General features: G+C 37.1%; 4 protein-coding genes across 17 annotated transcripts in view; 2 read left to right on the plus strand and 2 right to left on the minus strand.

Annotated features, from left to right (window-relative positions):
- The window catches only part of Sano (CABIT domain-containing protein serrano), a 51,470-nt gene extending 42,669 nt beyond the window's left edge, over positions 1–8,801 (plus strand). Inside the window, exon 3 of one of the 2 annotated variants that reach the window (XM_076906426.1) lies at positions 8,368–8,801. Coding sequence is in view for 1 of the 2 variants with exons in the window: in XM_076906427.1 (XP_076762542.1) it covers positions 8,368–8,389 (22 nt within the window). In the remaining variant the exon portion in view is untranslated. The remainder of the gene's footprint in view (positions 1–8,367) is intronic. The other variant, XM_076906427.1, reaches the window with a different exon arrangement.
- A 3,376-nt stretch (positions 8,802–12,177) lies between these two features.
- Uros1 (Uroporphyrinogen III synthase 1) lies at positions 12,178–14,508 on the plus strand. The gene is made up of 2 exons (XM_076906159.1): positions 12,178–12,427; positions 13,884–14,508. The coding sequence occupies exons 1-2, from the start codon at positions 12,241–12,243 to the stop codon at positions 14,495–14,497; spliced, it is 801 nt and encodes a 266-aa protein (XP_076762274.1). The 5' UTR covers positions 12,178–12,240; the 3' UTR covers positions 14,498–14,508.
- Positions 14,509–15,495: 987 nt separating this feature from the next.
- Pez (protein tyrosine phosphatase non-receptor pez) lies at positions 15,496–18,545 on the minus strand. 4 transcript variants are annotated; one of them, XM_076906360.1, is made up of 7 exons: positions 18,402–18,545; positions 17,259–17,622; positions 17,006–17,174; positions 16,766–16,927; positions 16,592–16,680; positions 16,318–16,519; positions 15,496–16,112 (listed from the first exon to the last, which is right to left on the minus strand). In XM_076906360.1, the coding sequence occupies exons 1-7, from the start codon at positions 18,424–18,426 to the stop codon at positions 15,789–15,791; spliced, it is 1,335 nt and encodes a 444-aa protein (XP_076762475.1). In that variant the 5' UTR covers positions 18,427–18,545; the 3' UTR covers positions 15,496–15,788. The 4 variants fall into 4 exon arrangements, with proteins under 4 accessions (XP_076762475.1, XP_076762476.1, XP_076762477.1 ...); XM_076906361.1 differs by lacking the exon at positions 18,402–18,545 and adding an exon at positions 17,998–18,334; XM_076906362.1 differs by lacking the exon at positions 18,402–18,545 and adding an exon at positions 17,924–18,334.
- A 150-nt stretch (positions 18,546–18,695) lies between these two features.
- Unc79 (UNC-79 domain-containing protein) overlaps positions 18,696–27,603 on the minus strand; it is a 29,633-nt gene continuing 20,725 nt past the window's right edge. For all 10 annotated transcript variants that reach the window (XM_076906401.1, XM_076906395.1, XM_076906393.1 and 7 more), the window contains 17 exons: positions 27,216–27,523; positions 27,063–27,152; positions 26,743–26,919; positions 26,595–26,671; positions 26,278–26,525; positions 25,613–25,726; positions 25,401–25,541; positions 25,180–25,334; positions 24,299–24,393; positions 23,185–23,436; positions 22,224–22,451; positions 21,999–22,154; positions 20,096–20,271; positions 19,658–19,952; positions 19,346–19,486; positions 19,144–19,266; positions 18,696–19,037 (listed from right to left, as the gene is read on the minus strand). In XM_076906401.1, the coding sequence (XP_076762516.1) occupies positions 18,849–19,037; positions 19,144–19,266; positions 19,346–19,486; positions 19,658–19,952; positions 20,096–20,271; positions 21,999–22,154; positions 22,224–22,451; positions 23,185–23,436; positions 24,299–24,393; positions 25,180–25,334; positions 25,401–25,541; positions 25,613–25,726; positions 26,278–26,525; positions 26,595–26,671; positions 26,743–26,919; positions 27,063–27,152; positions 27,216–27,523 (2,965 nt within the window). In that variant the 3' untranslated portion in view covers positions 18,696–18,848. The remainder of the gene's footprint in view (positions 19,038–19,143; positions 19,267–19,345; positions 19,487–19,657; positions 19,953–20,095; positions 20,272–21,998; positions 22,155–22,223; positions 22,452–23,184; positions 23,437–24,298; positions 24,394–25,179; positions 25,335–25,400; positions 25,542–25,612; positions 25,727–26,277; positions 26,526–26,594; positions 26,672–26,742; positions 26,920–27,062; positions 27,153–27,215; positions 27,524–27,603) is intronic.

Genomic DNA, 27,603 nt, shown 5'->3' on the forward strand with positions numbered 1-27,603 from the left:
AAAGAAGCTTATTAATCGATAATAAGTTAATTTCGGCTGTAAACAAGTCGAAAAGAAAGAAAGAAATCCAGAGCCACGGTGGCACGCGCGACGCGACGGTTCACCAAAATGGCGGAAGGGGTGGTAGCGGCGAACCGGCGCGCAGGGCGAGCCACTTTGCTCGGCGATCGCGTCACGCTCGTTTACGCTAGTTTACGCCAGTTTACACAAGCGATATTATGTTAAGGCCGATCTTTACGAGGCACGGCAACGTCTCGCGGGAAATATCCCCGGTCTCGGAACGATTGGCGAGACGGAGGAAGAAGGACGAACGCGCTCGTGGAAAAAGGGAGACGGAAAGCTGCGTGTCCCGAAGCAAAGCGAATCCGAAAGCGAAGCGTTTCTTCCGAGACGATCGTGGCTGAGATATGACGTCCGACTGGCTGCCAGGCTTGAAGGGCTTCGCAAACGATCGGTCGTTGAACCACGAATCGCTCTTCAAGCGTTACTCCCCGCCGGTGGGACGTGCAAATTTCGCTGCCCGACATTTGTCTGCCTGGGATTCGAGGATCTTCCACTTCAGGCTATTTGGAGCCCCTCGTGCAACGCTCGTGGAATTTATTCGGGTTTTCTGACCGCTGGTTCGAGGTTCAAGTGTTTGCTCTTCTTCAAAATTTCATGAATTCGTTTAATAAATTTTGATGGAGTAGGATGTTTTTCAAATACATTTGTTAATAGCAGAACTACTGACCATTAAAGTAGGCTGATTTGTTTTAAAGGAAATAATTTGATGAATGTAAGTGTAGGGCATACTAAAAATTAGAAGAAATTGCTGTTAATTTATAGCATCAATTTTGTCACTATTGGTAGTATTGACGTTAAACTTTACTGTATTTGCAATATAAATTTTGCGTCTGAAGTTCTATAATTTATTTTATATTTTAGTAACAGTTTACATTAGTAATGAATTTCTAATTTCAAAATATATAAGTCGATTGAAAAGTTTATGGTTCCATGGTCTGTTTGATTAGAACCTCCTTCATCTACTCATACAAAGTTACTAATTTTACAAAAATTCCAAGAAACTCCCAAAAAATTACTCTTCACGCAAACTACGAATTTTTCAAATCCACCTTCTCTCATAATTTCTAATAAATATTGAATTCTCATTAAAACTTTCGATACAACAAAATAAAGAATAAAATTGCTTGAATATCGTATTACAGAAACTACATTTCAAGAGATTGATTTTCGCTAAAACAATTCGTCTAAAATTAGAAAATAATCATTCGTACGATCTGCCATCGCAATCACCAAATTTAGCAACCATCGCAATCATAATTTTGCAACGGAAAAAAATACTTTCCCATTGTACTGTCGCGCGACTGTCACTAGTCGCTAGGATCCGACGTCAGAAAGGCAGCGATTAAGATCCGTTCGTAAGTTTTCGACGAGAAAGATGAATCCTCGCGAGTCCTACGCCATTGCGGGGTAAGACGCAGCGACGAGGAGGAACAAAGCGACCCACGCTGCGGGTATCATCGCAGTCGTATTCATGCACGAGCGTAAGGGCATTTCAGCATTGGGACAATGGCTGTGGCGAATTTTTTCGCGGCTCGATTGCGGTGCGCCGTATTTTTCCCCGTGGCCACGCGACGACTGCCAATAAAGGTCCTCCTTTATGACGGCTGCCGCGGCTGCGAGCAGCTGCGCGAACGGAAACGAATCGTTCTTTGTTTTCGAACCTCCGACACTTTCCCGCCGCGTCGTACATTTTGTTACACAAATCGAAATTACCAGCCTCTTTCTTACGATTGTCTACAAGCACTTGAGACAGCGTTAGTTCGCTAATTTGACGACTTTGATGGAAAACAAAAGCTTTGATGGATTTTTAGAGCGAGGTATATCGAGGTGCTTGTTAGTTTCATTTGATATTTTGGAAACTAGTGTACCTTTTATATCCGTGGTTGCATTATCGTGCAATGTGTGTAGTATGTCGATGTAAATATATAGCTATTACTAATTCATTTAGTGTACAGTTGTACTCAAATATTAGTTATATAGAAATAATGATTATCGCATAACGTTTTATAATTTTTATACAAAATTTCTGTCAATACAAGAGTTGTAATACTTAAAAAGAATCATTGTCTTAATTCTACAACCTGACCAATAGTTTTGTGTCTCTGAAACTGATTATTCTCCTTCTATCCATTCTTAAATATAATTAAACACACGACAAATCAATTATTTTCATATTGTTAACATTTACACTAAAAGAATATAGCGCTACGATTTTATATTTTCAAAAATATACAGCTTAAGAGTATAATCTACATATATTACAGTTTAAATATCTTCGATGGAAGGTTGAACAGTAAAACGTAGAATTTTTCGTTAAACAGCTTTGATCGCGATCGAATTAAGCACGGTGGTTGCATTCGCCGAGGATCTCCGCTCGAAGGAAGATTCGCTGCCGCGGTTTCGACATGATAAACGGTGGCAGACACAACAATGGGTTCATTACCGAAAGTTTGGCCCAGCCAGGCTGGGCCCCCTTGGCGAATCCTGGACCGACGAAGGGATCCGGGTCGGTGACCCTTGCACACGTATCGTCGGCACCAGCCTTTGCCAAAACTGCGCGTACAACAACGTGCAACCTTCCTCCTGGCACGAAAAAACTTTCCTGGAAACCTGCAAATAATTCTTAAAATTGTTTTTCTCGCAAAAGAGTTTACACTTGCAGGGCCCATGGATCGATCGTTACGATAGTTAATTAGTTTCTACTGATTCGACAACAAAATGTTTTGAACAAACGTGCGTTAGTGTTTTGAAAAATGGTGTTCTATTTGTAGATAGAAAAACCATTTTGTATTTTTAGAGCAGATATTTTGATATTTTCTTTGTTATATTTGTAAATTACAAAGAAAGTTGAATTTATTTGTATTGTATGTATTTTAAGTTAATTCTTCAATTGTTGGTTTTTCTCAGTTCCAAAACTGGTTGATCCAATTTTTTTAAATTTCATATTTTGAACTACAGATTACAAAATGTATTTTAACATTCCACGAAAGTTTGGACATATAGTTGTTTAAATATACAAAGATTGTTTTACTAAGGCTTTCATTTTTATCTTTTTTTACAAATCCTAAAAGTTTTTTGTTGCTATTAATTTTGTAAAATAAATTACACAAAACTTTGGACGAAAATTACTTAAATGCGCAAGGATTGTTTTGTTAATCCCTTTAGATTTCACTTTTTTCAAAACCTCAAAGTTTTTGGTATTATTAATTTTGTGAAAGTAGTCTCTGCAAAATTTTACATGCAAAACATTTAAATATACAAAGATTTCTTTATTAACCCTTCAATTTTGATTTTTTCAAAAATTACAAGTTTATACAAAGTATTATCAGGCAATGTGAAACAATATGGCTACCAATCACAGCTTTAGCACTATCTAAAATAAATATCAGAATAAAAAAACAGTGTACCTTACAATATACTTCATATCTAAAGAAATCAATACATTTTTTACAAAACATTCTGCTAACGATAATAATCTTAATAAAATGCTACATTAAAGAAAGATATATATTTAGTTTTCAAACACACTACTTCAATTGTACAACATAATCTAAAATCTCAATTATTAATACAACGTCCGTCATCAACCTCAAAAATCGTTGGAACAACTATCGAGCAATAGCTGTACAATAATCGTACTAAAAAAATGTTTCTTTATACCCGTTAACGCAACTGTACGCATAGATGCTTCAATTGATTCGAAAGTTGGTACGAATTTATATTTGCCTCTGAGCAAACTCGTGAGCTACAATTTCCTTTTCGTTGCACGGTGAGGCACGAAGGTTAACATAGTAAACCGAAAAATGCACGCACGCACGGGCATTGTGCGGGCACGCACGAGGGAGCACCGCACAAGGGTTTTTGTTCCGACTTGTGCCGTGCGCGGCGGCTCGTGTCGTGTCATTCACACGACGCCACGCGGCCATTCTCGCGACAAGAAAGAAACTGCGAAAGCCAGACACTTTTCACTCTCGACGAAAACATTCGGGTGGAAGAAATTCTTGGAAAAATTACTTTCGCTCTCCTTGTTGCTTGTCCCATTCTTTCCTGCAGGCTCTCATAGCCAGCTTTAGATCCTTTTTTTCTTTTTTACCATTTCTGTGCAGATTCATAAATTTTTTAATTTTAAAAATTGTACTTTAGTGTTTTACGTGAAATATAAAATTTTTAAATATCAGAAATTATACTTGTTTCTATTCTGAACATAAAATAGCATACAGAGTGAATATATTAATTGTAATGTACTGGTTGTCTGTTTCTTGCATAAAAAATGTTTCAGTATTTGAATTAAATATCGATTAAAAACTATTTCCCTCTATTCCATATGATTTAATAGTTGATTACTTATTTAGTACTGAATTTGTATTACGAAATTAATTATTATTACAGATTATCACTTTCATATCTTCTTAAAATATCAAGATTAAAAGTCTAATCGTTACCAAACAACATTTCTTTATATAATAAATAACTTGACAGTAAATTATAGTATCACGGTTAAGAAGCTCACCCTGTCTATCCAAACTTTCAAATTTTATCTTTTCGTGACTATCGAGACTATAAGGATGCAAGCTCTATATAAGTTTGCAAACCTTACATGAATATTTATTGGGACAGAAAAATAATTTCTATTCTCCACAATTCCAATTTTAAAATTCTGATTTACATACAGCAACTCCATTTTTCCAATTTATTATTAATCACAAAATAAGTTCACATTTTCAATAAATGCAAAAACTATATAAAATTAAATTTATTTCACCAACGGATTCGTCCCATTAAAAATAAAAAGCCCATGGTTTTCAAAACCCAGAAAAATTACTTACGTACTAAATCTTAACATACGCGTTAACTTTACCATCGTGCAATAAATTATACCTTCCATTAATTTTGCACGTAACCGCGAGAAATCATCGCGGTTCAACCTCTGCTCGAGAACTCTTCTCACGTATCTCATCCTCGGCCCAACGCAAACAGAACGAAAAGGAGGGCAAATGAAAATAAAAAGAGCCATCGATTTAGCGTCGGGCGCAATATTAATGATCGTTTACGATTATTAATAGCGAGTGGAAGGTCTTGGCTGTTGTCGGACGCAAATTTCGCACGATTATCCTCGGACGGTGTGCCTCAACCACAGCCCTTCTAATTGCCACCTACCTTCGAGTGATAAATAATTTGCAAATACGCCGTCACTGAGAAACGACAACATTGTACATAGGGGCGGGCCCACCTCGTCGATGCTCCAGGAGATTTATCGATCTGTTCGATTGCCGTTTCGCAAACACGACCTTGAATCCCTGCACCCTCTGTCTCGCTCCTTTTTTACGCGCCGTAATCTCCATCCGCTCCTCTTCTTCCCTTTTCCATCGATCACGAACGGATCATCGTCGTTCCTTCATTGATAAGATTTATCGTCTCGGTTCGTCGAGGATGGTCGTTGTCTAAATCTGTTGATCACGCGACGTTCCATGAGTTGTTTTCTTATTAATTCGTTGAGATAAATTTGATCTGTTCGTGGTTATCTTTGTGGAGAAAGAAATATATGTATTATTAAAATTTAAGGGTTGGGTATTAAGTAATTAAATAAAATTTGTTTATTTAGATTTAGGAATTGGATGTAATGATTGTTAAACATAATGTTGAAGCAATGAGAAATAATTGTTTTTCGCGAAGCGAATGATCGTGTCGCGGCCATTATTAATAAATAGAGATGTTATTATCTCTTTCAATTTTTTAGCTTTCTAGTGGTATTACAAAAGTTATGCATTATCATTAAAAAATTGATATTTTTAAGATCGTCACAAAAATTTGTTATTGCTATTTTTTTATTTTTTATAAGGTACATCATATGAGAACTATCGTAAAATTTAACATTTTTGACAATGTCCAGTCCTCGTGTTGCTAGATTAAACGCATGAACCTTCCAGCTTCTTGTAAATCTATTTTTCAAGCATGAAAATCGAATTATTCGACTACTCTTACGTGTCCCAATAATTGCATTCGGAAAACAAAAATACCAACCCCGTTTAAATAGGAAATTCACGTATTGGAACTTGAAAGTGATAAAATCATTTTTATGTCTAGTCTTTCATTAAAAAATATATCTCTTCCACATCAATTTGTTTCTAATATTAACTTTGTTCGAAATGGAAAAGGAAAACTCAAATTTACTAAAATAAAGAAATCATTAAAAATCCAAAAAAATCATGAGCTATGCAGTTTTTCTCAAGTTGTAAATTTTCAATTATAAAACATATTTCTCGCCCTCCATTTTCCTTCGTGTCTCTCAATTCCTTCATCACCACGCTTTTCCAATAAAATAAAAATATTCACCGAAAGTTCAACAAAAATAAACCAAAGGCAACACGCACATACATAGATAAGAAGCAGTCCAGCGACGTTGGTCCGACAAATAGAAGCCTCCGGATGCCATTTGTCGTTATTAAAACCGTGTTATTACGCCTCCGGTATTACGTGGCGGCGGCCGCAATAAACGAGGGATTTTAATTGCCAGTTCTACAAACGATTCCCAATGAAGACGTTAGGGAGAGCGCGAAACTGGTCGTACGTCAGCCATTGAAAAATTCCAACAGCCATGAACGAACGCCAACCCCTGCTGCCGCCACCCCAATGAATCATCCCGATAACGATCCACTTTTCCACTGGAATCGTCGTATTTCATTTATTTATTCGATCACGGGCCTTCTCAGCGTGCGAGTCCCGCACGAATATAACGAAGCGGCAATTTAAACGCGGCGGCCGCCACTGAAATTCTTGATGTTTCAATTGAATATCAAACGGAGCGTAAAGAGCGCCGCTAACCATCCTCGAGATACGCGAACACGAGGTGGCGAGCAACGGACGGCCGTTTATTACTAGCACCGATGGAAATTACGAACGCGCAGGAATATACGAGTCGCGGCGGGAAACGAACGCGAGGGTCGAAGAGTCAAGCGACTTTAAATATTCAGTGTCTGCTCCAACTAAGCGGATACGCGGCGGATGGTTGGGTTTTGGAGAACCGATTTTTTACGCGAAATAATACCCTTCCACGGTGTTTAGAATGGGGAACATTCTTCAACGTGAATTTAATTCTTTTTAAACTAGATCGCGCCTCTATCGTAAACGATTGGTTTCGGGTTTAACTCTGTCGCGAGGCACCAATTGGCGCCATTTTTAACAGACATGCAACTTAAGGCAACTTAATTCTATTCAATCTCATTGAAAACCAATATTCAATTGAGTTCAAAGAAAGTGTACCTCACACAAAATAACATGCACAATTTACACCAAAAGTAAAACTTACAAAAGCATCCTTTACAATAATCTATCTCGATCTACCAAAAACAATTTTAGAAATCAGACTACCACCAGTATACCTGACCAAGTTCACTCCTAACCTCTTTCTCGCATTCCTGGGACACCGTAGCGCACGCCACGACACATTGTTTCCCACGTAAGAGGTGGTACGCGAGGATACGTTCGATACCGCGGCGGTAGAGGCCGGGATATTCCGCATCGGCAATTTGCATGACCGATGATCGAGCACTGGGTGCACCGACGGTGGACTAGGTGCATCGTCATTACGCACCAGGTAGATACGATCAAACTGTCGGTAATGATAGTCGCGCGACCCGGCGCACGTACGACGAACGCCAGGGTCGCGTTTATTAAATTACGTCAAATTATTGGTACGCTCCGAGGGTTGATTATCGGGGCTGCTCGCACGACCGTAGGAGATCGTTCTCCTTTTCCCCGATTGCCATGGCGCGCGGTGGTAGCTGAGATCTTCATGCTCTTGGACACGGCTGTTTGCTCGATCTACCAACGGCCTGCTCTGCCACGGTTCCCTATACGATGGAAAGGGAAAGGGATGAACGAGGCTGAAAACTGGTTACGAGTGAAAGATTCTAAATTATGAGGGTGGATAAGGGGTTGTTTGCGGTTTATACGTGTAACAGTGCTCTGATAATGCTTTATTGCGTTACTTTTTCATTTGTACGATACGCACAGAGATGAATCGGGGTAACTTAGTTGAGGAAAATAATATGTGAAATTTATTTATTAAATAATATTAATATTCAAGTGATTCAATAAGTATTTTATGTTTTATACTGCAATTATTTGCAAAATTCTTGCGTTCAAATTAAAGAAGGTTTTGCAATTCAGAATAAAAATTAACGAAAGCCTGTTGTTACTGTTATATTTTATTATATACGTTTATTAATAAAGTCGAGATTTATTTTATTACAGACTTAAATGAGAAATGTGTCAGTAAACTAACGAATAAACTTCGTTTTGCAGATTCGAACCGACGAAGGGCTGAAGAAGGCAAAGAGCGGTCCGGATGGGGCGTTCAAGGATCTCCGATGTCTTCGACTAATCAAAACTCGTAGCCAGAGCTCAAGCAACGACGGAGGAACGGATCCAGGCTCCGTCTACGATCCCACCATCTCCCTTTTTTTTTTTTAATCATTACAGCCATTCGAAAATCTTACCTTTCGAGCCTAGCTCGCGTCTCCATGCGAGAGATAAACGGAACGAGAGAGGAGCGAGAATCACGACGACATATCTACCGCGTGCTTTCTGCGATTGCCGATGATCGAAGCGATTTTGATACAGCATCCACCACCGCGGGCGAAGCTGCGACCGGGCGACCAGAGGGAAACCGGAAATGGCGCGCGAAAGAGGGCGCTCGCGATCCGAAATGAGGGATCTCTGCAGTCGTAGAGTCGAATGGATCCGAGTTTCTGATTCGACTAGCGTTAAGTAGTAGTAAGATATAGCGTACCGAAGAAAAATAGCGACAAGATTGTTCAAGGGGGCTCAGAGAGCAATTTTTCAAACAAAATTTCTCTTCTCTTGCAAAACAGAGAGCAAATCGTTTTCGTAGATTCAAATTTTGTGAAATTGTACTTGCGAGTCCTCTTTTTTTGCGTAAGTTTCGAGAGACTCGGCGAGCGATTTTGGAGATATACTTTATTACGAGATTACTTATACGACGAAGTCTGAGCGGGATTTATGACTGCAGACACCTTGAAACAAGCATGACAAGTCGCGAGACGAAAGAGCAGAGCCGTTTAGTCGACGATTACGAAAGAATGGACCAGTCGAATCCGGAATCGTGTAACGATCGATTGAAATGGTATACGAGATTGGTTCCGTGGAAACGTCAGACCGCTTCTCAGGAAGTGGAGAACAATTGGCGATCGTAATAGGTATGGGAGACAACGAGGACGATTCTGATTACTTCTGGAAATGCTTCTCGCGACGCGGTTATTGCGGGTTATCGTCAGGCACGCGATTAGCAGAGAGGTTCACGCTGACACGCGCCGTTAGTTAATCTAATAGGGAGCGTAGTTAAGGATTACGAATGCCATAATAATGACCAACTTCTTGTGGTTGTACTTAAGTCATACCTTTACACTTTAAATGTTTACGTTTAAGGCCAATTAAAGTACGTAAGTTGCATAATATTTCACTATCGGAGTGTCTTCGACTTAATTACTTTAGGCATTTACATTTACGCCTATTTTGTTTGTTTGTTTTTTTTTCAATTTCGATGGTTCCCGGTACCGGAAGATTCCGTGGCAATGGTCGTCGACTTTCTGAACGAAGATGTTGACCAGAATTCTGATTTCTGTTTTCCGTTCCCATCGAAAGGAGCCCTTTTTTGTAGCGAATGTTCGCCTTTCGAATGGGAGCTTGATAAATTGCAGTCGTTCGTTATATCTCCTGTTCGACGTTCGACGAGCGCTCTATTTGTTATTCGTACGTCGATGAAATATTAACCGAGTACTCTCTGTTATTCTTCTTTTTTTTTCACTTTAGCTTTAGTTAATGGAACGACTCAGAAGGCAAACCAATTAGCTCCGCGTGAGTTGATTGTTGTATTTTCTGTAAAGTTGTGCATCGATCACGCGAACAAATCGTCGAACAAAAATCAGAACGATTTGTTTTCCAATTGCCGATACGTTCTCTTTTGTCCGAGCGCTTTGTAGAAAGTCGACGAGGGCCTGTGACACCCGAGAATTGCGCAAAAGAAACCGCTTAACGAACTCTTTATCGGAAGTCAGGTATCGAGACCGCCTGTCGGTTAACGATCCCGGCCAGACGCCGCGACCTGGACCTTGGTCTCACATTTGTGATTATTATTTAAGTAGACCTTAAGCGTACGATATAGATTAGACTAGGCTTTTTACAATGTTTTTTTTCGTATGTTCTTCTCGAAGATATTCGTTTCACTCTCTGCCCCTTATCCTCTTTCACGTCGATGAAACTGAACGGGCGAAAAGAAATGATCAACGAACCACGCGAACAATGCGAACGTAGTTACAAATATTTTTCGAACTGATACTAATAATTATAACGATAATGGTAATGATAATGATAATAGAGCACGTGATTTTAACAATATTAAGCGAGAAAGGAATTATACATTTCTACGATTCGAATATCCCGCCAAGAACGACCAAGTTTATCCCCCCAGCATTTGGGGGGCGGAACGAAGTAGAACCGGAAGCGAATAGGATTCGTTCCACTTTCCGGTTCAAAGAGATAGTATCATAATAAGGAATTACGTTTTAATCCGTACGACGTACTAGCTCTTACAGTTCTCTGTAACATAAGTTTCTCTAGTTTTAACGTTTAAGGTGTAGATTTTTTGATTCCCATGATAAACATTCTATTTTGCGTAATGAGTATGAGGAAGAAGGCACTCGGTCCCCTTTACGATGGAACTCTGTGCGCTATAATCGTTCTTGAACCCGAGAACGAGTATTTCGTATGTCGAGGTTCGCCGAGAATTTGCCAGGAGAACAGATTGCAGTGCTGCCAGTGTTTACCGCACAAAACTCCCCACCTTTCGCTCTTCCACGACTGTCGCATGTACGCTACCAATAATTTCCATACCCACCTTCGTATCTTCTCTCCGTTGTGTTCCCCCTTTCTTCTGTTAAGTTTAGTATCTCACAGGGCATTGGATATATATCATTGTCCGCGTCCTCGCGTTGCAGTTGATTGGTGTTGAACGACGTTTAATCATCGCGGCGTGACGCATCGTTAATTCTTTGATCGTATGGTTCGTGTTTTCGTGGCGAAACGCTCGATACGTAAGGGTCGAGGACCGTTGTGCCTTCGAGTGCACGCGTTCGAATGATACGTTTATCGATTATAAGAGGGCAAACATCTACTTTGTGATTCCGTAAGCAGTTGTTCAGTGTTTTCTTTTTTTTTTTATACTTTCCTTAATGCTTATCTAGGATAGCTTGTGTACCCTAAAGAGTGTTTCAATAAAATTGACAATGAAATCAATTCTCCAGCCTGTCCTTTTGTTGTTTAACCAGTTAAGTACGTTCGACGTGTATACTCGTCGGACCAAATCTCTGCTGCGGTGCGTTCGACGTGTATACTCGTCGTGTAAAATAAAAAATTACCATTCACTATAAAAACCTGAAATCTCAGTAAAACGTATTAAGAATATTATTTAATGGTATGTTCCCTTTATATACATAGCTTGAAATTTTGTAAACTATTTTCTTATTTTTCTCGTTTATTCTTGCTATCTTCAATTTTTCTTGTTTACATATTTTATTATTTTTTGACAATTTTCAAGATTTTAGTAAGAATAACATATTCAGAAACGAATTGTTAGTTTCTTTGACGAATAAAAATGTAATCCTTCCTCGTTTTTCGTAAAATGTATAATAGTACCATTTTGCCTTGCGTTCGACGTCTATACACGTCGTTACTTGAAACTTGATCCTTTGAAACTAAATTCCACAGTTAACTGGTTAACAATTGATGCTTTAAATTTTATCAGATATCGCGCGTACTTTATTCGAATATTTCAATCTCGAAAGTCAATCTTCGATAATCGAGAGAGAACGCGACCCCTGGCGACAGATCGCCGTGCCATTAGTGAAAAATGGCAGCCGTGCGCGATACGAATTGCTATTTTGCCGGGTTGTTTTTCTTATCATTTTTATCGAGTGTTTGACGTGAATCGCGTCAGTCTACCGCGAATTAGCATCCTTGAGTATTTGACGATGTACAGTTCACTTGTGTGCCTTCGTTTCGTACGAGTATCGCGAGATAATCGCGCGTGTTTACGTTTGATCGCGTAATCGGAGTAAGGTCGTGGTTTGTGTGCGTATGACGTTGTAAAAATTCGCGAGTATGGCACCGCGTTACGAAAATGTGATTTTGTGCCGCGGTTCGTCGGACAACAACGACTCGCAGGAAGCTTACGCGAGAACGTTAAACGCTGCTGGTTATTCGTGCGAGAGTTTAACAACCCTGTGCTTTGAATTCGTGAATATTTCAGAGCTGAGAGCGTGTCTTCTGTCGCCGACCTCGTACTATGGTAGTAACGTTACATACAAATTTTATTCCTAAATTTGAATTGCACAGATCATATACAAAATTGGAAAACAATTAATTGTTTCGTGATTAATTTTGTTATTGGTTAATCTAAAGGTAATCATAATCGTAATCGTAATCATTAAGTGATCATCATAGAAATTAATCGGTAATATGCACTATATTTGTCGTTTATGACAGTAGATTAGGAATTTCTGATCATTCGATTAAACGTTGTTTCACTTATTAGTAAGACAAGGTTACATAATACGTATAAATAAGATATAATCCTATTGCTTGTTTCGTTCTTCATCACCGGAATTCCAATTATGTCATTGTTTTAAATATTCGTATAAGAAGAATGATTGTAGATAATATTCTACATTGAACGATGATATTGGCATTTCTTTGCAGTTCAATATGAATGCGATGTCGTGAGACTGTAATAATTTGAAATTGTAGACATTTATTTAAGTCACTATTGCGATATTATCTTAATCAGTTGCTGAACTGTATAATGTTCATGAACATGTAAAACTTATTCTTTGTGGAAGAATATAGCACCTTTAACTGTGCTTTTCATGTTGTGAATTTCAAGTTTGTGAATTTTGGAATTGAATAAAATTATTCTTGCATTCGAAGAAACGTGACTGAATAAAATCTGTTCGTGTTTGTTTGGAAATTAAGCAGACCCTATTTTTGTTTTCAAAATCATAGTTTGCCTATTCCCATTATGTACATCATTTCGTTATTCCTTTATTTTTGTATCCGCAAATTATTCAGCGTCTTCCAAACATTTCTTATTGTTGAACATTTCTTAAGTTTAAAAATTTTTAGGAACATTAAAGTAAATGTGAGTTTTTTATAGTATAATTATAGTATATAATTTTTATAGTATAATTATAGTAAATAATTATAGTATAATTATAGTATAATTATATAAAATACTTTAAACTTTTAGTATTGCTTCCAAAGAAAGTTCAAAACTTCATTAGCAGACACAAATAAACGAGAACAATACTAAGCAAAATTTCTAATTCCCAGAGGGCCTATCCTATACAAGTGTTTTTAAAACCAAACATCATAAAATTCCATACATATGCCTCTAAAACCGTAACAAGGACTGAAGTTACAATACATCGGCTTTGCGTAAAGATTGGATTATCCTTTACTTTAGGCCTCCTTGTTATGATTTTCTAGAGGAAGATATCTAACACCTGGACCTGCATTAGTTTATTAGAGCAAAAAATGCATATTCACATAAATAATGAGAGTCAAGTTATCTTTTAAATAATTCTAAAACATGGAAATAATTTGGCTCGAAATGGAAATTTAAGTATACTAATATTACATTAATTACTCAGTAATCATTAATCATTAGCTTGATTTCGCATTAATCATAGTTTTCAATTATTAGGTATTACATTTTGTTCAGTTTTAATTAAATGATTCACTCGTAGGACTCATACTTACAAGTAGACGTGCAGTGGAGGCAATCAACCGTGTTTCGAAAGAAGATATTAATATTCTGCAACTATGGAAGACTTTACCGGTATATTGCGTAGGACCAGCAACTGAATCTCTTGCCAAAAGTCACTTAGGTTCAGAAAACTGCTTTGGTAAAGAAACTGGTAATGCCAAACAGTTGGCAGATTTGTTAGTGTCCTCTGTCGCAAAGGAATCAAAGCCTTTGTTGTACCCTTGTAGTGAAATTGGACGAGATACAATCGAAAAGATTCTTAGTGAAAATGGTATAAAAGTTCATAAAAAAATTGTTTACAGGACCTTACCTAGTAAATCTTTGGAACATGATTTACTAGAGTTTATGGACAACGTGCCTAAAATATTTGTTTTCTTTAGTCCTTCTACAGTAGAATACATAGTTAGTTTATTAAGAGAGAAATCTTATGATATCCGCAATGTAAAAGCAGTTGCTATTGGACCTGTGACTAGGCAAGCATTAATCGATGCTGGTCTTAAAGATTTTGCAACTGCAAATAAACCTGAGCCAATATCTTTATTAGAAGCTATTCGTGATGCTGAAGAATGTGAAACTTTTGAAAAGTTTGAGTAAAAAAAAATGTTTATTGTGGCACATAATTAATAATCCATTAAACTGTATTTAATTTCTATTTTTTCCAAAATTATATAAATGTACATAAACATCTGCATTATAGAGCTAATGATTGTTTTTAATCTTGAACTTGAATTATATATTACAAGTGTAACAATATCATGAATGGATTAAGCTATCTTTTTGCTTATATTCGACTCGTTTTTATATTTTTAAGTAATTTATATGTAATTTACTGAAAAATAGAATGTATCTTCTAAGTTGAACTAATTTATGGGTTGATGATATTAGTAAGTTTTATTCTTGATATAACAATAAATATTTTATTTTGCTAAACATATTGATTAAAAAAATAAGATTACTATCTATTTACAACATAGCACTATCTAGCTCTTATATAACTCACTATAAGTATACACTACTACTATTTTTATAGATCATAACATTGTATATAATGTTAAAAAAAAGAATTAATATAATCAGAAAAATTACTTTTCTATGTAATAGGGGGAACTTGTAACTGTGTTTCTCGCGATATACTGAAGCAACGCTACGTAAAACATTAACGATTTAAAAATAATACATTTATAATGTGTAAAGAAGAATAAGTTTGTAAAGTTGTGCGTGTCAGTCTTTACCATTAATCTCTATAAATTATTCCCTATTACTCTCCTCGCAAAGCCATATATGCCTATGTGTGAATGATTGTTTGAAAATACTGCTCCAGTTGAAAACACGTTAATACTCGAGATGCGACGATCTTCATTGTTCGATACAACCTTTAACGACGGACCTCGCAATGTGTAATTTTAACACATTCTGTGTAGAATTCTACGCAAACGTAAAATCGTCGCAGAAGCATTGTTTGGTACATTAACTTATACATTACCGATAGAGTTTTCATGGTTTGACAATATATGTGAACAGTTTACATGGAAAATATACTGAGCGTAAATAGGATATGAACGGTCATTTCTTTGAACAGAATGTTTTCTGTATTTCTCTGATTCGTCTTACTAAATAAGGTATAATTATTGCGAGCAAAAATAGTTTTAATCTCTCCCGAGCAAATCGAGAGAGCAGAACCAAGAGTGAAATCTATAAAAGCTTTTATTTAAACAGATCTGAGGTACGCAATGAACACGTTTTAACTTTCGAAAGACAACACTGACTACATATCTTAAACAAGGCTGCAAATTTGTATTTACCCTCGTATCTCACCGACAACCAAGCAATACTTTTGCGTCGACTATGGCCAATATGTTATCCGACATCATCCACGCGGAAAGTGTTAATATCTACTTCGATTAACTACATTACCAAGAAGGCACGAAATATCCGCTCCAACGATCGTGGACTGATTAGCGTAATAAGGCTGAGGTGGATTCCCTCCGTTGTTATACTTCATCTGAACAGCCGTTTCGTAGTCAGGCGCTGGTCTGTAGGACGGGAGTAAGGCACGTAAGTTATTGATGTCCGTCGATGACACGGACACGACAGGATACGGTGATGTCGAGAGATCGTTGTAGCTAGTCCACCTTGTGTGACCTTCTGCATTTCTGTTGTCCAAATTTACCGACACTGCATGATCTCCAGAGTCATTTGTGTCACTATCCTACAATACGATACAACATTTTTATTGAAACGCATCCACGGTACTATAGTTTCCAAGATATTCCGTTGATTTTAAGGAATTTTATAACATTAACAAAAAACGCACAGTCCAATGAGGAGGTCTGGTTAGCGCTATAATCTCTCATTGATGTAACACGTTTTCTGTTAATGTAACATAGTCTCTAGACGAGCAAAATATTACATACGAAATAGCCGTTAGTTGATCTTTCTATCGGTCTGGATTCTTGATGTTGCATGTAGAATGTATGCTGTGCTATGCAGAGACGCCATACATACTTTGCATTACGTGATTCAGTAAATATAAACTGCTTCGGCTCCTCACCTTCCGCTTGACATTCTATTCTAAACGTTTTCTTGTGATTGATCACATTGCTTATGTCTTTCCACCTGAAGCACGAATATAGTTTCATTGTGATTACCAGTTCGGGATATTTGTTGCATGTTTTACGAAATGAATACCTGTAGAATTGCGTTGTTTGCGTGTTAGGATAAACAACCATGATCCCATTGATAGAGATTCCTAATATCACCTCATTGTTACCACTATCCTGCAATTAGATAAATACAAGTTAATCAATGTCACCAAATGCTCTTTAGTTAAAATTTGCGAGCAACTCGAAAGAGTTAATGTACCTTAGTAGAGAATGTTTCATTTCCATATCCTTCTAGCTGCATAACAATGGAAATGTATAATTCCTCTGCTGCAGATTGAGTGACACCAACCAGATTCTTGTATTGGCATACAGCAGTATGCAAAAGAGAATCTTGACCTCCAGGATCTGCTTGGATAACATCCTATCGAATAAGAGAAAATTAAATTAAGAATAAATAGAGAATTTCCTATTATTTATTAGAAGATTTCTGGAGCCTTACCTTAGGAAATAATGTACATTGTTGCAAGCACTCTATTGTATGTCTTTCCGCATCATAATTACCGAACTCTGCTTGCATTGAGTAGCTAGCTAAAAGAGTTGCTTGTCTAGAATTACATGGAAATCTGCCCTCCAAAACGTCACTTTTCAGTTGGAGGTAATAGTGGTACCTGAGAAGAAGATTATTTAAAGAAATAAGTGATGATAGTTAAGAAAAGTATGAAAATACTAAATAGCCGAAAAATGTTATGCACCTTGTCATTTCATCTTGAATTAGTTGCACATCGGTAACATAGTACATGACCCTCAAGTAAAGGCTAAAATTCTTGGCCTCCTTCTCCAGTTGCTTTTTCAATGGCTTGTCCATATCAACCCATCTTGCAGACGGAGAATCATGTCTGGAGATGTAACGCAAACCAAAGAATTCTGGCTGTCCTAGTCCCAGACGTTGAGTCACATTATCCAAGCATTCCTGACCCAGACTGTCGATGCTTAATGTGCACTCTATGGAAGTGTCCAATAACTCGATGCAGATCACATACTGATTCTTCGAGACTACGTTGTACTGTCGACTTTTCTTCAAGTGGAATTTAAACGGCATTTTCAGGACCCTTCGGACTGGAAAGAGAGCACAGCGCAGGTGGCAATGTGAAACAAAAATTGTTGAAATCGAATATTTTAAACTGGCGCGATGTCAATACTTGGCAAGCACTTTTGAATGAAAAAAATGTTGTATACGATGTAATACAATTCGATGGTGTTAGAATAAGAGAGAAATAAAAGAATGCAACAGCGATGCACTTTTATTGACGACTGCCTGAGAGGAAAGTAAATACCGTATAATTACGGCCGAATACTGAAATATTTCACATTCCACGATACTTTTACTTTTAATTGAAATACATATGCATACACGTACTGTATACATTCCACTCTGTCGAGCATGAGAAATGTATAATTTTTCACGATTAATAAATCGAAAGCATTTCTAACCTCGTTTCTCACGTCATTGATGCTAGTGATAAAACTGTGGTATACAGTTCCTAAACGCAACGGCCTTGATACGAGAAGTTGAAACGATCGACTTCTCATTTAAAATGTGTAAGGTCAAGGACGGCATCGAACGAATACGTAAAAAATAAATTAAATGCATAGAACGCATAAAACTAGCGTACTGATTATGTATAAAAGTAGTTCCGCTGAAAGTGATATGCTCTGCGGTTATTTTTTAACTGGAAGCGTCGCATTTACTATAACTAGGCGAAGCGCAATGTTAATGTCGTATCTCTTGGTGAAAAAATAAATTATATTCACATTCAAATCTTTGGTAATTGTTTACATTATCGGGAAATTGCGAAATATATCGAGCAGAATTAAATACCATTAGTTCTAATTACCAAAAAAATTCCCTAGGCACCACATCGCGAATATTATTCCAATCCCTCGGCTATGTTTGTGCGGTGGCTAACAGACTTATCAAAATCAATCACAAGCCTTTTATTGACAGTTATATTATCGCGTTTTATCGGTAACGTTAGTAATTTCGCGATAAAACGAACGTAACGTGTGCAAAACTCCATTAACTAGAGTTTTTGCATCTTCCCTATATGTTTAGAGAAAGAGAGAGAATATGTAAAACTTAAAGTTCCTATAACATAAGAGAATGAATAACTGGTTACGAAATTTTACGATAATAAATATATTCTGTAACAATTAACAAATTACTATTCCAGTACACGTGCTAATGCAACATTCATCTAAAATAATGGAACGTTCCCACAGAAACTTTTTATAAAATACTTCTTTATCGACTAGATAATTCTGATCTGTTCGATCCGTCCATTTTAAATCGAATAAAACTGCGTAGCCGCAGAGGATTGCATTTCTATCTGTCCCATTTTAAATTGCAATCGATGTAGCCACCTTAAAAGCGTAGCATTCGATTCTCGCCGGGACGAGGTGAAGTGCTCGCACATTTTGTTGGGCGGAAAGTCCCGACAGTTTTGTAGACGTACTTGCAAGTGTCCTGGTAGCTGATTAATGCAAAAAATAAATTTCTTATTAATAACAAACAGTCTTTGAAGAAAAACAGCATATGGAGAATTAGTTTAAATACATTTGGATAATTTAATAATTCACCTGAATGTGATGAGAATACAAAATGGGACTCCACAAAGGTAGCAATTTACTTAATAAAATCGATCCACACTCCAGGAGAGCTTCGAGTAGGCTCAAGAAGTGCAGGTTCACCATCTCTGCCAACTGCAAATGCAAATTTCCATTTAAAGATGAAAAAATATGTAAACTCCACCCATCGATAGTTTTATAGGACTCTACTTACAACTTTCGAGTATTCAACTAGTTGCAGTATACAAGGCGTCGTCTTACCCCAGAAGTCTAACAAAATATTCATTGTGGTATTGTGATTCTCGCTATTAGATGGATGATTTTTTGATAGTTCCTCCAAATACATTGTCCAGAGCTGAACAGAAATAATGGAAATCATACAACTCTAAATTGAGCCATGAATATTTATACATTCATGAGAAATTCAATTATACAAAGAAATACAAAATGCAGACAACATCAACACTTTCATCAACATGGTTTACCTTCCACACAATACTTCCACAAAATGAGACAATATACATACTTGACATAGTATGAAAGCATGGAACAACGAAGACATATGTAAAACCGATGCCTTAGACTGTTCTGGGAACCCGGAAAATATAACTTGCACATGGTCCGCTACGTGACAGGATACTTCCTGTGGTATCGGTTGTGCTGTCGGGGTCGGTTGCCCCTGAGTTGATTGTCCCTGCATCAACTGTCCTTGAATGTGCGCATTATTAATGCTAGGGTACATCGCCATGTGTGTGAGAGAGCCCAACAGGAGCCAGGACAACAGTCTGATATGTCCTATACAGTCTACGTACTCTCGAGCCCTAAAAATAATATTCTAAAATTCTCAATCCATATTCATTAATTTTTATTTCAATTAAAAATAAGATGAGCTGACACGAATAAAAATATGAATTTGAATAATTAAGGAAGTGGTAACTTTCGCACGATTGTTTGAAGCAATTACCCTGTTTGTATCATCGAAGGGGCGCCATAGAGCCAGGGAAGATATCGAGCTACAGCTTTGTTCTCTCGATTGTTACCTCTGGTGATTTCTAATGCTACGTACTGCGCCAAACCGCATTTCAATATACCGCCAAGTGTGTCCTCGTTTAATCCTGCCTGCATTCCCTTACTGTAACTCTAGATCATGGATATATATAAATATTATAGCATATAAATATTCTTTCTGTTAAATACGAATTGTTTTTAGCAGGTATTGGATAGACTTGGATAAATTGGTTATGAAACAGGTAGATAAACAGATGAACAGACAAAATAAATACATTTGTAGGTTCTTCTTATCTTAAGTTGTTTAGTTATTGTCATTAGGTCTGTCTGTGCTGATTTACTATTAATTATAAAAATTAATACAATTTTATATATCCCGCTTTGCATAAATTTCATGAATCTACATAAAGTATGATATTATTTAGTCTTTGATAGCATTTTGAAAAAATATTCGACGCGTATTTTCTCTTTTTATCGATAATTATTGAAATCTAGGAATAAAAGCAGCCCTTAATAGTGAGGTGATAAATATATGCACACAAATATTTCAAAAATTATTACAGATATACAGGAGTTGTATAAATTGACGAATTAACGTTAATTAATTTTGTTGACACCTAGAAATGATAAGATGCGCTATCTGTTAAATATCTCGCATAGCTTAAAGATGTGTACTCTAGCGATTGTACCCAAGTATTTGCGCTCAATCTATTTTCGTGCATTTACAATTATTGCTCTTCTATTTGCAGCAGTTAATGACAATTATTAGCTTTATCAAGCTTTGTTATCTGTACATAATGGCACGAGAAAAAGATTTAAATAATTCTGTGCCTGAGGTTCAAATTAACCCAAAAGTCTATAAACGTTTCTCTTTAACAGAATAGAAGTATAATACAGTGGCGGTCATATCTTTCTCTCATAAAAATCGATTTACTTTTCGATTTAAAAATTGAAGCTTATTAGAATACATTAATAATTAATAATTGAATTTATTTATCTATAAAAAAAATTTGTAAGTTCCTTTTTTTATTATTATAAAAGAATTAAATCAATTTGTTCATAGAAATATAAAAATTCAAATTAGTTCAAATTTATCTTTTTGTAAAACTCTTACAAAATAAAGAAAGATATGCAATTCAATAAAAAAATTTATAGAATCTATCTTGAACTCGAAATATAAAATAATGTAACAATGTAAAATTGTTTAAATTGCTCAGACCGGAAGTTTGATGGTTGAAGGGAACGTGATGGAAGGTCATATATGTTGGTAAATAGAATACTAATTTATCGACAGTTGCCATGAGATCTTATGCGACGTAGAATTAGTAATAATTTTAGAAAATTGAGATTATTCTTATTCTAACATGCATATTTTCATCCCTAGACAAACATGAGAACGTTAAAATTTATTTAGTCGCGTCTTAATCATTTTTTGCAACAGCACATGTCACATAGGAACTTATATGACGATAAATTAGTTTTCTATTTATCGGTTCGTTGATCTTAGCAGCAGTTTGTTACACTGCATCTAAAAATTGGTGAGACTCATAAGAAATGATCTCGAACCCAGTAATTAAAAAAATTATGAAATTTTGAAGTATATAATACTCGCGTAGATCGCTTTAGGAATTCATGCAATCAATTCGTAAATATTTTTCAATCTCGCATTACAACTCATAAACCCTAAGAGATACAGAAAAAGTTGTTACTTTTTAAGAGTTGATCTCGCCCCCTTAAAATAATTTTCAGAAGCAAAGAAAACTTAGTGTAACTACATGTTTAACCCAAAGTTTCATAACTTTTTTTTAATTCCGTGTTTTACGATGATCCTTTGCCACTGTACGCGTTGTTACGATTACCTTCACTTTGCTAAGCGTATGAAAGTCCGTCAAGAAGTCGAGCACGTCCGACAGCTGATTCTTGAGGGACTCGGAGGCGTTCGAATTGTAAATGGACGACGTGTCCGTTTGCACGTTCTCCAGGGCGACCGTGCTAGGCAACGATCCACCGATGTCCTAAAGATTCCGCGGTTTCAAACACAATTCATCCCGTGTGTCGAATTTCTAGCGACCCTATCCGTTTACCTGGAGCACGAAATGCAGGAGCAGGAGAAAATTCGAGTCCGGTATAGTGGTCTTGAATTTGATCGCCTGAATCAGCTCGAACACGATCGTTCGGCCGAACAAGTGTTTGTCCCTGTCCCGCGAGAATTGTTTGCTGCAGAAGTAGTAGAGGTCCGTTAGGTAACTGTACTTCAACGTGGAATTCTGAATGGCGTAGCTAAACACCTTTGCGAATGGATCCAGCATACTCTACGAACATATATTTAAATAATTCTTCGCAGTGTTTAACGAACGTTGTATAAGCTCATTGGGAAAGTCGGGAATTTGAATGTGAGAAATGTAGGAAGTAAAGATTTTTATTGTTAATTAGAGAGTATATGTACTTAAGGTGAATCTTCATTTTATGCAGATACAGTGCTTGGTTTCACTAAAATGTTTGATGGTGTCTATTTTTATCAAGTCTCATGATTTTTCATGATTTATTTAGATAAAATTATTTAGAAATTTCATAAAATATCTTCTAAACAATTTTACCAACATTTATCATTCAAGACTACGAATTTTTCTTCGAAATTAAGACCGTAATTGAAAGATATACGAAACAGCTGAATAATTCATTATTTTCTTTCTTATTTCGAATAGAAAAGTGACTGAAATATATAGAAAGTCAAAGAAATAAATGAAAAAAAAAGAAAATAAGAAGAGATGAAAAAGAGTAAGTATGATAAAAAGAAGCGGAAGTAAATGAAGCACAATAAGACGCATAATAACGATAAACAAACTTAAAAAAAAAGGTCAATAAAGTACCAAATAAGAGGTTAAATAAAACATTAATTCAAATATAGAATAAAATGATGTTCGTCATATTCAACATCAACGGAAATTTCAACTAAACCAGAACGAGGATCACAAAAGAGGAACTCGCCGCGTCGTAAATCAGTCCCGAAGGAGGATAAAGAAATGGAATAAATCGCGGTTTTACCTTCGCTTGCTGGATGCCAGGAACCTTCAGTAAAGAGATCATGATCCTTAATAACGGAGTGGTGTCCTCGATGGACGAAAGCATCAGCGCGAGCCTGCGAAAGAGGCTGTCGAATTGCGTGAGCAGACCGCTCCAGGTCGCCGCGCCTGGCCCTAAACCAGCTTCCAATGGGAGGCAATCCAGGTAGCACGCTATGTTGAACAGAATTATTGGGAGACGCTCTATCGGGAGGGACTTTTTCGCGTTCAAAGCCTGAAACACAAAGATTGCTGCGTAGATGAGAAATATTTTGAAATTGAGGATTCTCTAGAAACTAAAGTTTTTATTGGAAGAAAATTAATGTTTATGTGCGGATGAAAAGATACTTGATCGAATTTCCGTGGATGATTACTCGGAAAGCGAAGTCTTTAGGGCAAGAAAAGCTTTGGTTGGAGTTATAATTTTCATTAGATTATAACATATGAAATGTCCGACTTTGATTCATTGGTACTTTAAGTTCTATTTTAACAAAAAACATACAAATTTTTGGACATACTTTATACGTAACTGTAAGGGCAGACTTTCCTTTGTCAGATTTGCTCTCCACATTGCTTTGTTTGCTTATCTAATCTTACAGATTTACAATTCGTTTTGCGATATGAATCAGCGTGAGTTTCGCGTTCTTGTATAAATGGAAGAGTGGCAAGAATGCGGCAGATGTAGATGCAGCGATGATGCAGTCAATGAGCGTACAGTTCGTCGATGGTATCAACAATTTGAAGCCTTGAGAATAAATCTCGTGGTTGGTCAGAGCAGAGCATCACTGACGAGCAATTTCTGCTCTCAGTTGAAGATAATCCACGAAAAGCGGTAAAAGAATTTAGGCGGAAGCTCGATAGCCGTGATAGGCTAATTTCACTTAAATTCCATCGGTAAAAAAAGAAAAATTGGATAAGTGCGTTCCATACGACTTGAAAGATCGACAAAAGTTTTACCGTCAGGTTAATTAAACATTATCTCATCGTCTGACTAATCTAAATAATTAATATTCTCGTTCTGAATTTGATCGTGAATTAAGAAGTGCATTGCGCAATTTGGAAATTTGATAATAAATTAAAAATTTACATGGAAATACCTCAAGTAGTAATTGCAGAGGTGCAATAGGATTCAGTTCGTTAAAGTCGACTAGGGCTTGGGTGACACTCTTGAAAAATTGCATCCTCGTTGATTCTAAAAGAAAGAAAACATTAACAACCGTTGTATAAATAACTATTAAAAAAAAAAAAAAGAGAATAGCGAACAAAATTCTATGGCTTAACCATATCCACTTGGAATGTAGTAGGATATTCGTATATGATATAAATTATTATTGTTGAACAGCATTCATTGTCAAACTCTGTTACGTATATACAGGATGAATCGATTAATTTTACCATCTACATTTACTTGTTACATAAAATAATGTTTCGAACTACTTGTTAAATATTTGTTTAAAATATTTTTCTATACAGCAAGTAATTTATCAGTAAATTCAGATGGTGTAATTAAGTAAGTCATCCTGTATATTTAGTGCACTTTAGCAATAAGATCGCACAGCACAGTTGTTTAAATGGTTCAAATAATTTTCATTTCATTAAGATGGTATTGTTTCGATGCAACTATTTATCTTTGTTAAATTTACAGAAACGGTATACATAAAAATAGCTGCAAAATTATAGCGTAACCCTGTCATTTCATCACTACTATATATTTTCTAATTTCTGTGAAAAATTCTAATAATATTATCGAGTAACACTTACTAAATTATCCGAAATAATCTATCAAGATTCAAAACAAAGTGCACAACATTTAATAAAATTTACAATTGACATTCTAATTATTCCCAAGAATGTATGGCAATTAAGCGACAGTGTCAATGTTCACAATCAAAAGTGTGTGTATCTTTAAAAAATGGGCGTTTACAAATAAAAAAAAATGGAACGTTTTCATAAGAAATTGGAGAAAATTAACGCGCACCGTTCAAATGCGTTTGGAACATCTGCACGAAGACGCCATTAGGCGCCAGTTGATGGAGCACGCATCGGAGGAATTGATGCGCCACGCTGATCGCGCCACCGGGCAGATGCATGTTCGTCTCGCTCTGCCAAGGGTACATCGCGTTGAGGGCCACCCTGCAACCAGACATTCGTTGAAAGCCAGATCGTTCCACGACAGTTTAAAATGAAGTCGAAACGGACTTTGTCACCACGCGCAGGATTTCTGGCAACAGAGGCGCTGCCAAGAACGGCTCGCGATGGATGAACGTCCCCAAGTTGATGATGCACAGTCCAAGCTCCTCGTCGGAGTACTCCTCCTTTATTGTTCCGCACTCCGAACACCTACGATTCGAACAGATAAATTACGAGGACGCGCGTACGTTTGCCGTCGGCTTCGTAAATTTTTCGTTTACCTTTCGTAAATGCAGTCGTCCCCGATGCGAAATAGACTCTGTTTCAAACTGAAGTCGGCGTGGTAAGCCTGCTGAGAAGCGACGTCGAAGTTTGGCTGCAATTGGGAGCCAGACCTACGAATATAATGAGATGGGAATAATCTCGAACAATTAATATTTCTTTTGGCTTAAATAATTATTATCCATATTGAGAAATGTTTTGCGTAGAATTTAAACTTAAAGTTGTAATAAAGTTAAGAAATTATTAGCGTGAAAGGTATCGCAGACTAAAGCAATTACCAAGTACTTGCCTAATTGTTAATGAAACTGAAATTTTTATAAAATAATAGAAAGTTCCATGAGAAGAAGGTGTCAATTCTATCCTTCTTTATATTTTTTAATTTTCGTTGTTAACAATGTCGGTATAATCAACCAGTTGCAAGTGTTGATTAAGATTCCGGCTACCATAGTGTAATTTTGATTGCGAACAAAATTGCTTGCAATATTTCACAAAGTTTTCAACAAAATCGGTCATAAAACGATTTCGAAATCTTGAGCTTGTCCCATTTTGAAGAAAAAAACTGATATACCGTAGCATTATTTTGCAATATTAAAATTAGAATACTTTCTATAATAATGGTTTCTTGACATAATTAGTTTAATTATTGAGATTTCCAAATTTTTACCAAGATTCAGTGCGTCTAGCCAGTGGGCCATCTTGGCCAGTGCCGCTGTCCTTTCGAGGTCTGTCTCTCTGAATACGCACATGGTCCTTCGGTCTAGCTCTTCGATCGGGGTCGAAGATTCGCGAGGGGTAGTCGGACGACTCGATTACTGGGGGTGGCGATTCCAGAGCTACTTGTTTAATTAGTCTCCTTGGACTCGTCGACCTACTCGAGTGTATCTCGTTCGATGTTGGAACCAAAGATGCCGACTGAAAAATCGCAACATTTTTCATCTTGCGTTTAAATTATATTACAGGAAAATTGTGAAGATCGTTTACCAAATTGTCGGATGCTGTACTGTCTTGTTTCACCGGTGTGTGTCCATTGCTTTTCCCGTTATGGAATTTGTTCGAATCTGGAAGATTTCACGAGTAAAAAGTTACAATTACTTTCTTTTATTTCAAATGGAAGCAATTGTTTTGGTACCTTCGATTTCTTGGACACCAAGGGCCTGGCAAACGTGTTCCACTAGGCCACTGAAGTCTCTGAGAGGCCCAATAGGTAACAATCGTTCAGGCATAGGGAATTCCAGTTGTGATATGCTTCGAGGACTCGTTACATCGCTTGACATACACGTTTCGCTGTCCTGATCGAACGAAGAACCTAAAATACATTTATTTACACTTTCAAATCGTTTCAACATTTCTGACAACAATAATAACAACACTGAATTAACAAGCACATGTCTCACTGTTAAATTAAATTTTGCAAATAATACGACCATGGAAAATCAAACATATACTCACTGACTGTCAACACGTCCATCTTGGACAAAGGCGACTCAGGCGAGCCATAGGTGTCTTCGCAACGCAGGATTCGCTGAGTTGGTCGCGGGCCTGTAAAATCACCGCAGAGTCAATCAAAAGTCCCATTTGCCTCCTTTAATCGAGAAGAATTACCAGCCGGACGAATCGTCGTTCCAATTGGTAGAAGTCGTTCAACAGTAGGCGCCGTTAGGGGATGGGGTGGCTCGTGCCAGCTAGGATGCTGACCATTCTCCGTGCTCGTCACTTGGGACGAGATCGAGCTGACCGCTGGCGAACTTGATTGGTCGCTGCTGGTCACTGTAACCACTTGACCCGGAGACACAGGCGAGGCTATGGTCACGCTTTGATCTATGCGCTTTTGGCGACCCAGATGTTTCGAGGTCGGCGAATCAGAGTTACTGGACCCAGCTGTGGGCGGTTTTTCCTTTGGTAGCTCGTGTCTGCAGTGCAATTGGACGTTTACAGTTTATTAGACGCTGCAACTCGATTGGTGCATTAAGGACAATGTGAAATGAAAGTA

The sequence above is a fragment of the Xylocopa sonorina genome, chromosome 13 (genome assembly GCF_050948175.1).
Source record: "Xylocopa sonorina isolate GNS202 chromosome 13, iyXylSono1_principal, whole genome shotgun sequence".
Lineage (NCBI taxonomy): Eukaryota > Metazoa > Arthropoda > Insecta > Hymenoptera > Apidae > Xylocopa > Xylocopa sonorina.

Bases quoted from the DNA above. Each gene is read 5' to 3' on its own strand.
- Uros1 (XM_076906159.1), top strand. From the start codon at position 12,241: ATGGCACCGCGTTACGAAAATGTGATTTTGTGCCGCGGTTCGTCGGAC. The intron at 12,428-13,883 runs GTAGTAACGTTA...ATTCACTCGTAG, and splicing joins GTCGCCGACCTCGTACTATG to GACTCATACTTACAAGTAGA.
- Pez (XM_076906360.1), bottom strand. From the start codon at position 18,426: ATGTGGTGCCTAGGGAATTTTTTTG. The intron at 17,623-18,401 runs GTAATTAGAACT...CTCTCTTTCCAG, and splicing joins GTGCCTAGGGAATTTTTTTG to TCCGAAGGGTCCTGAAAATG. The intron at 16,520-16,591 runs GTATTCATTTCG...TTCGTGCTTCAG, and splicing joins CAAACAACGCAATTCTACAG to GTGGAAAGACATAAGCAATG.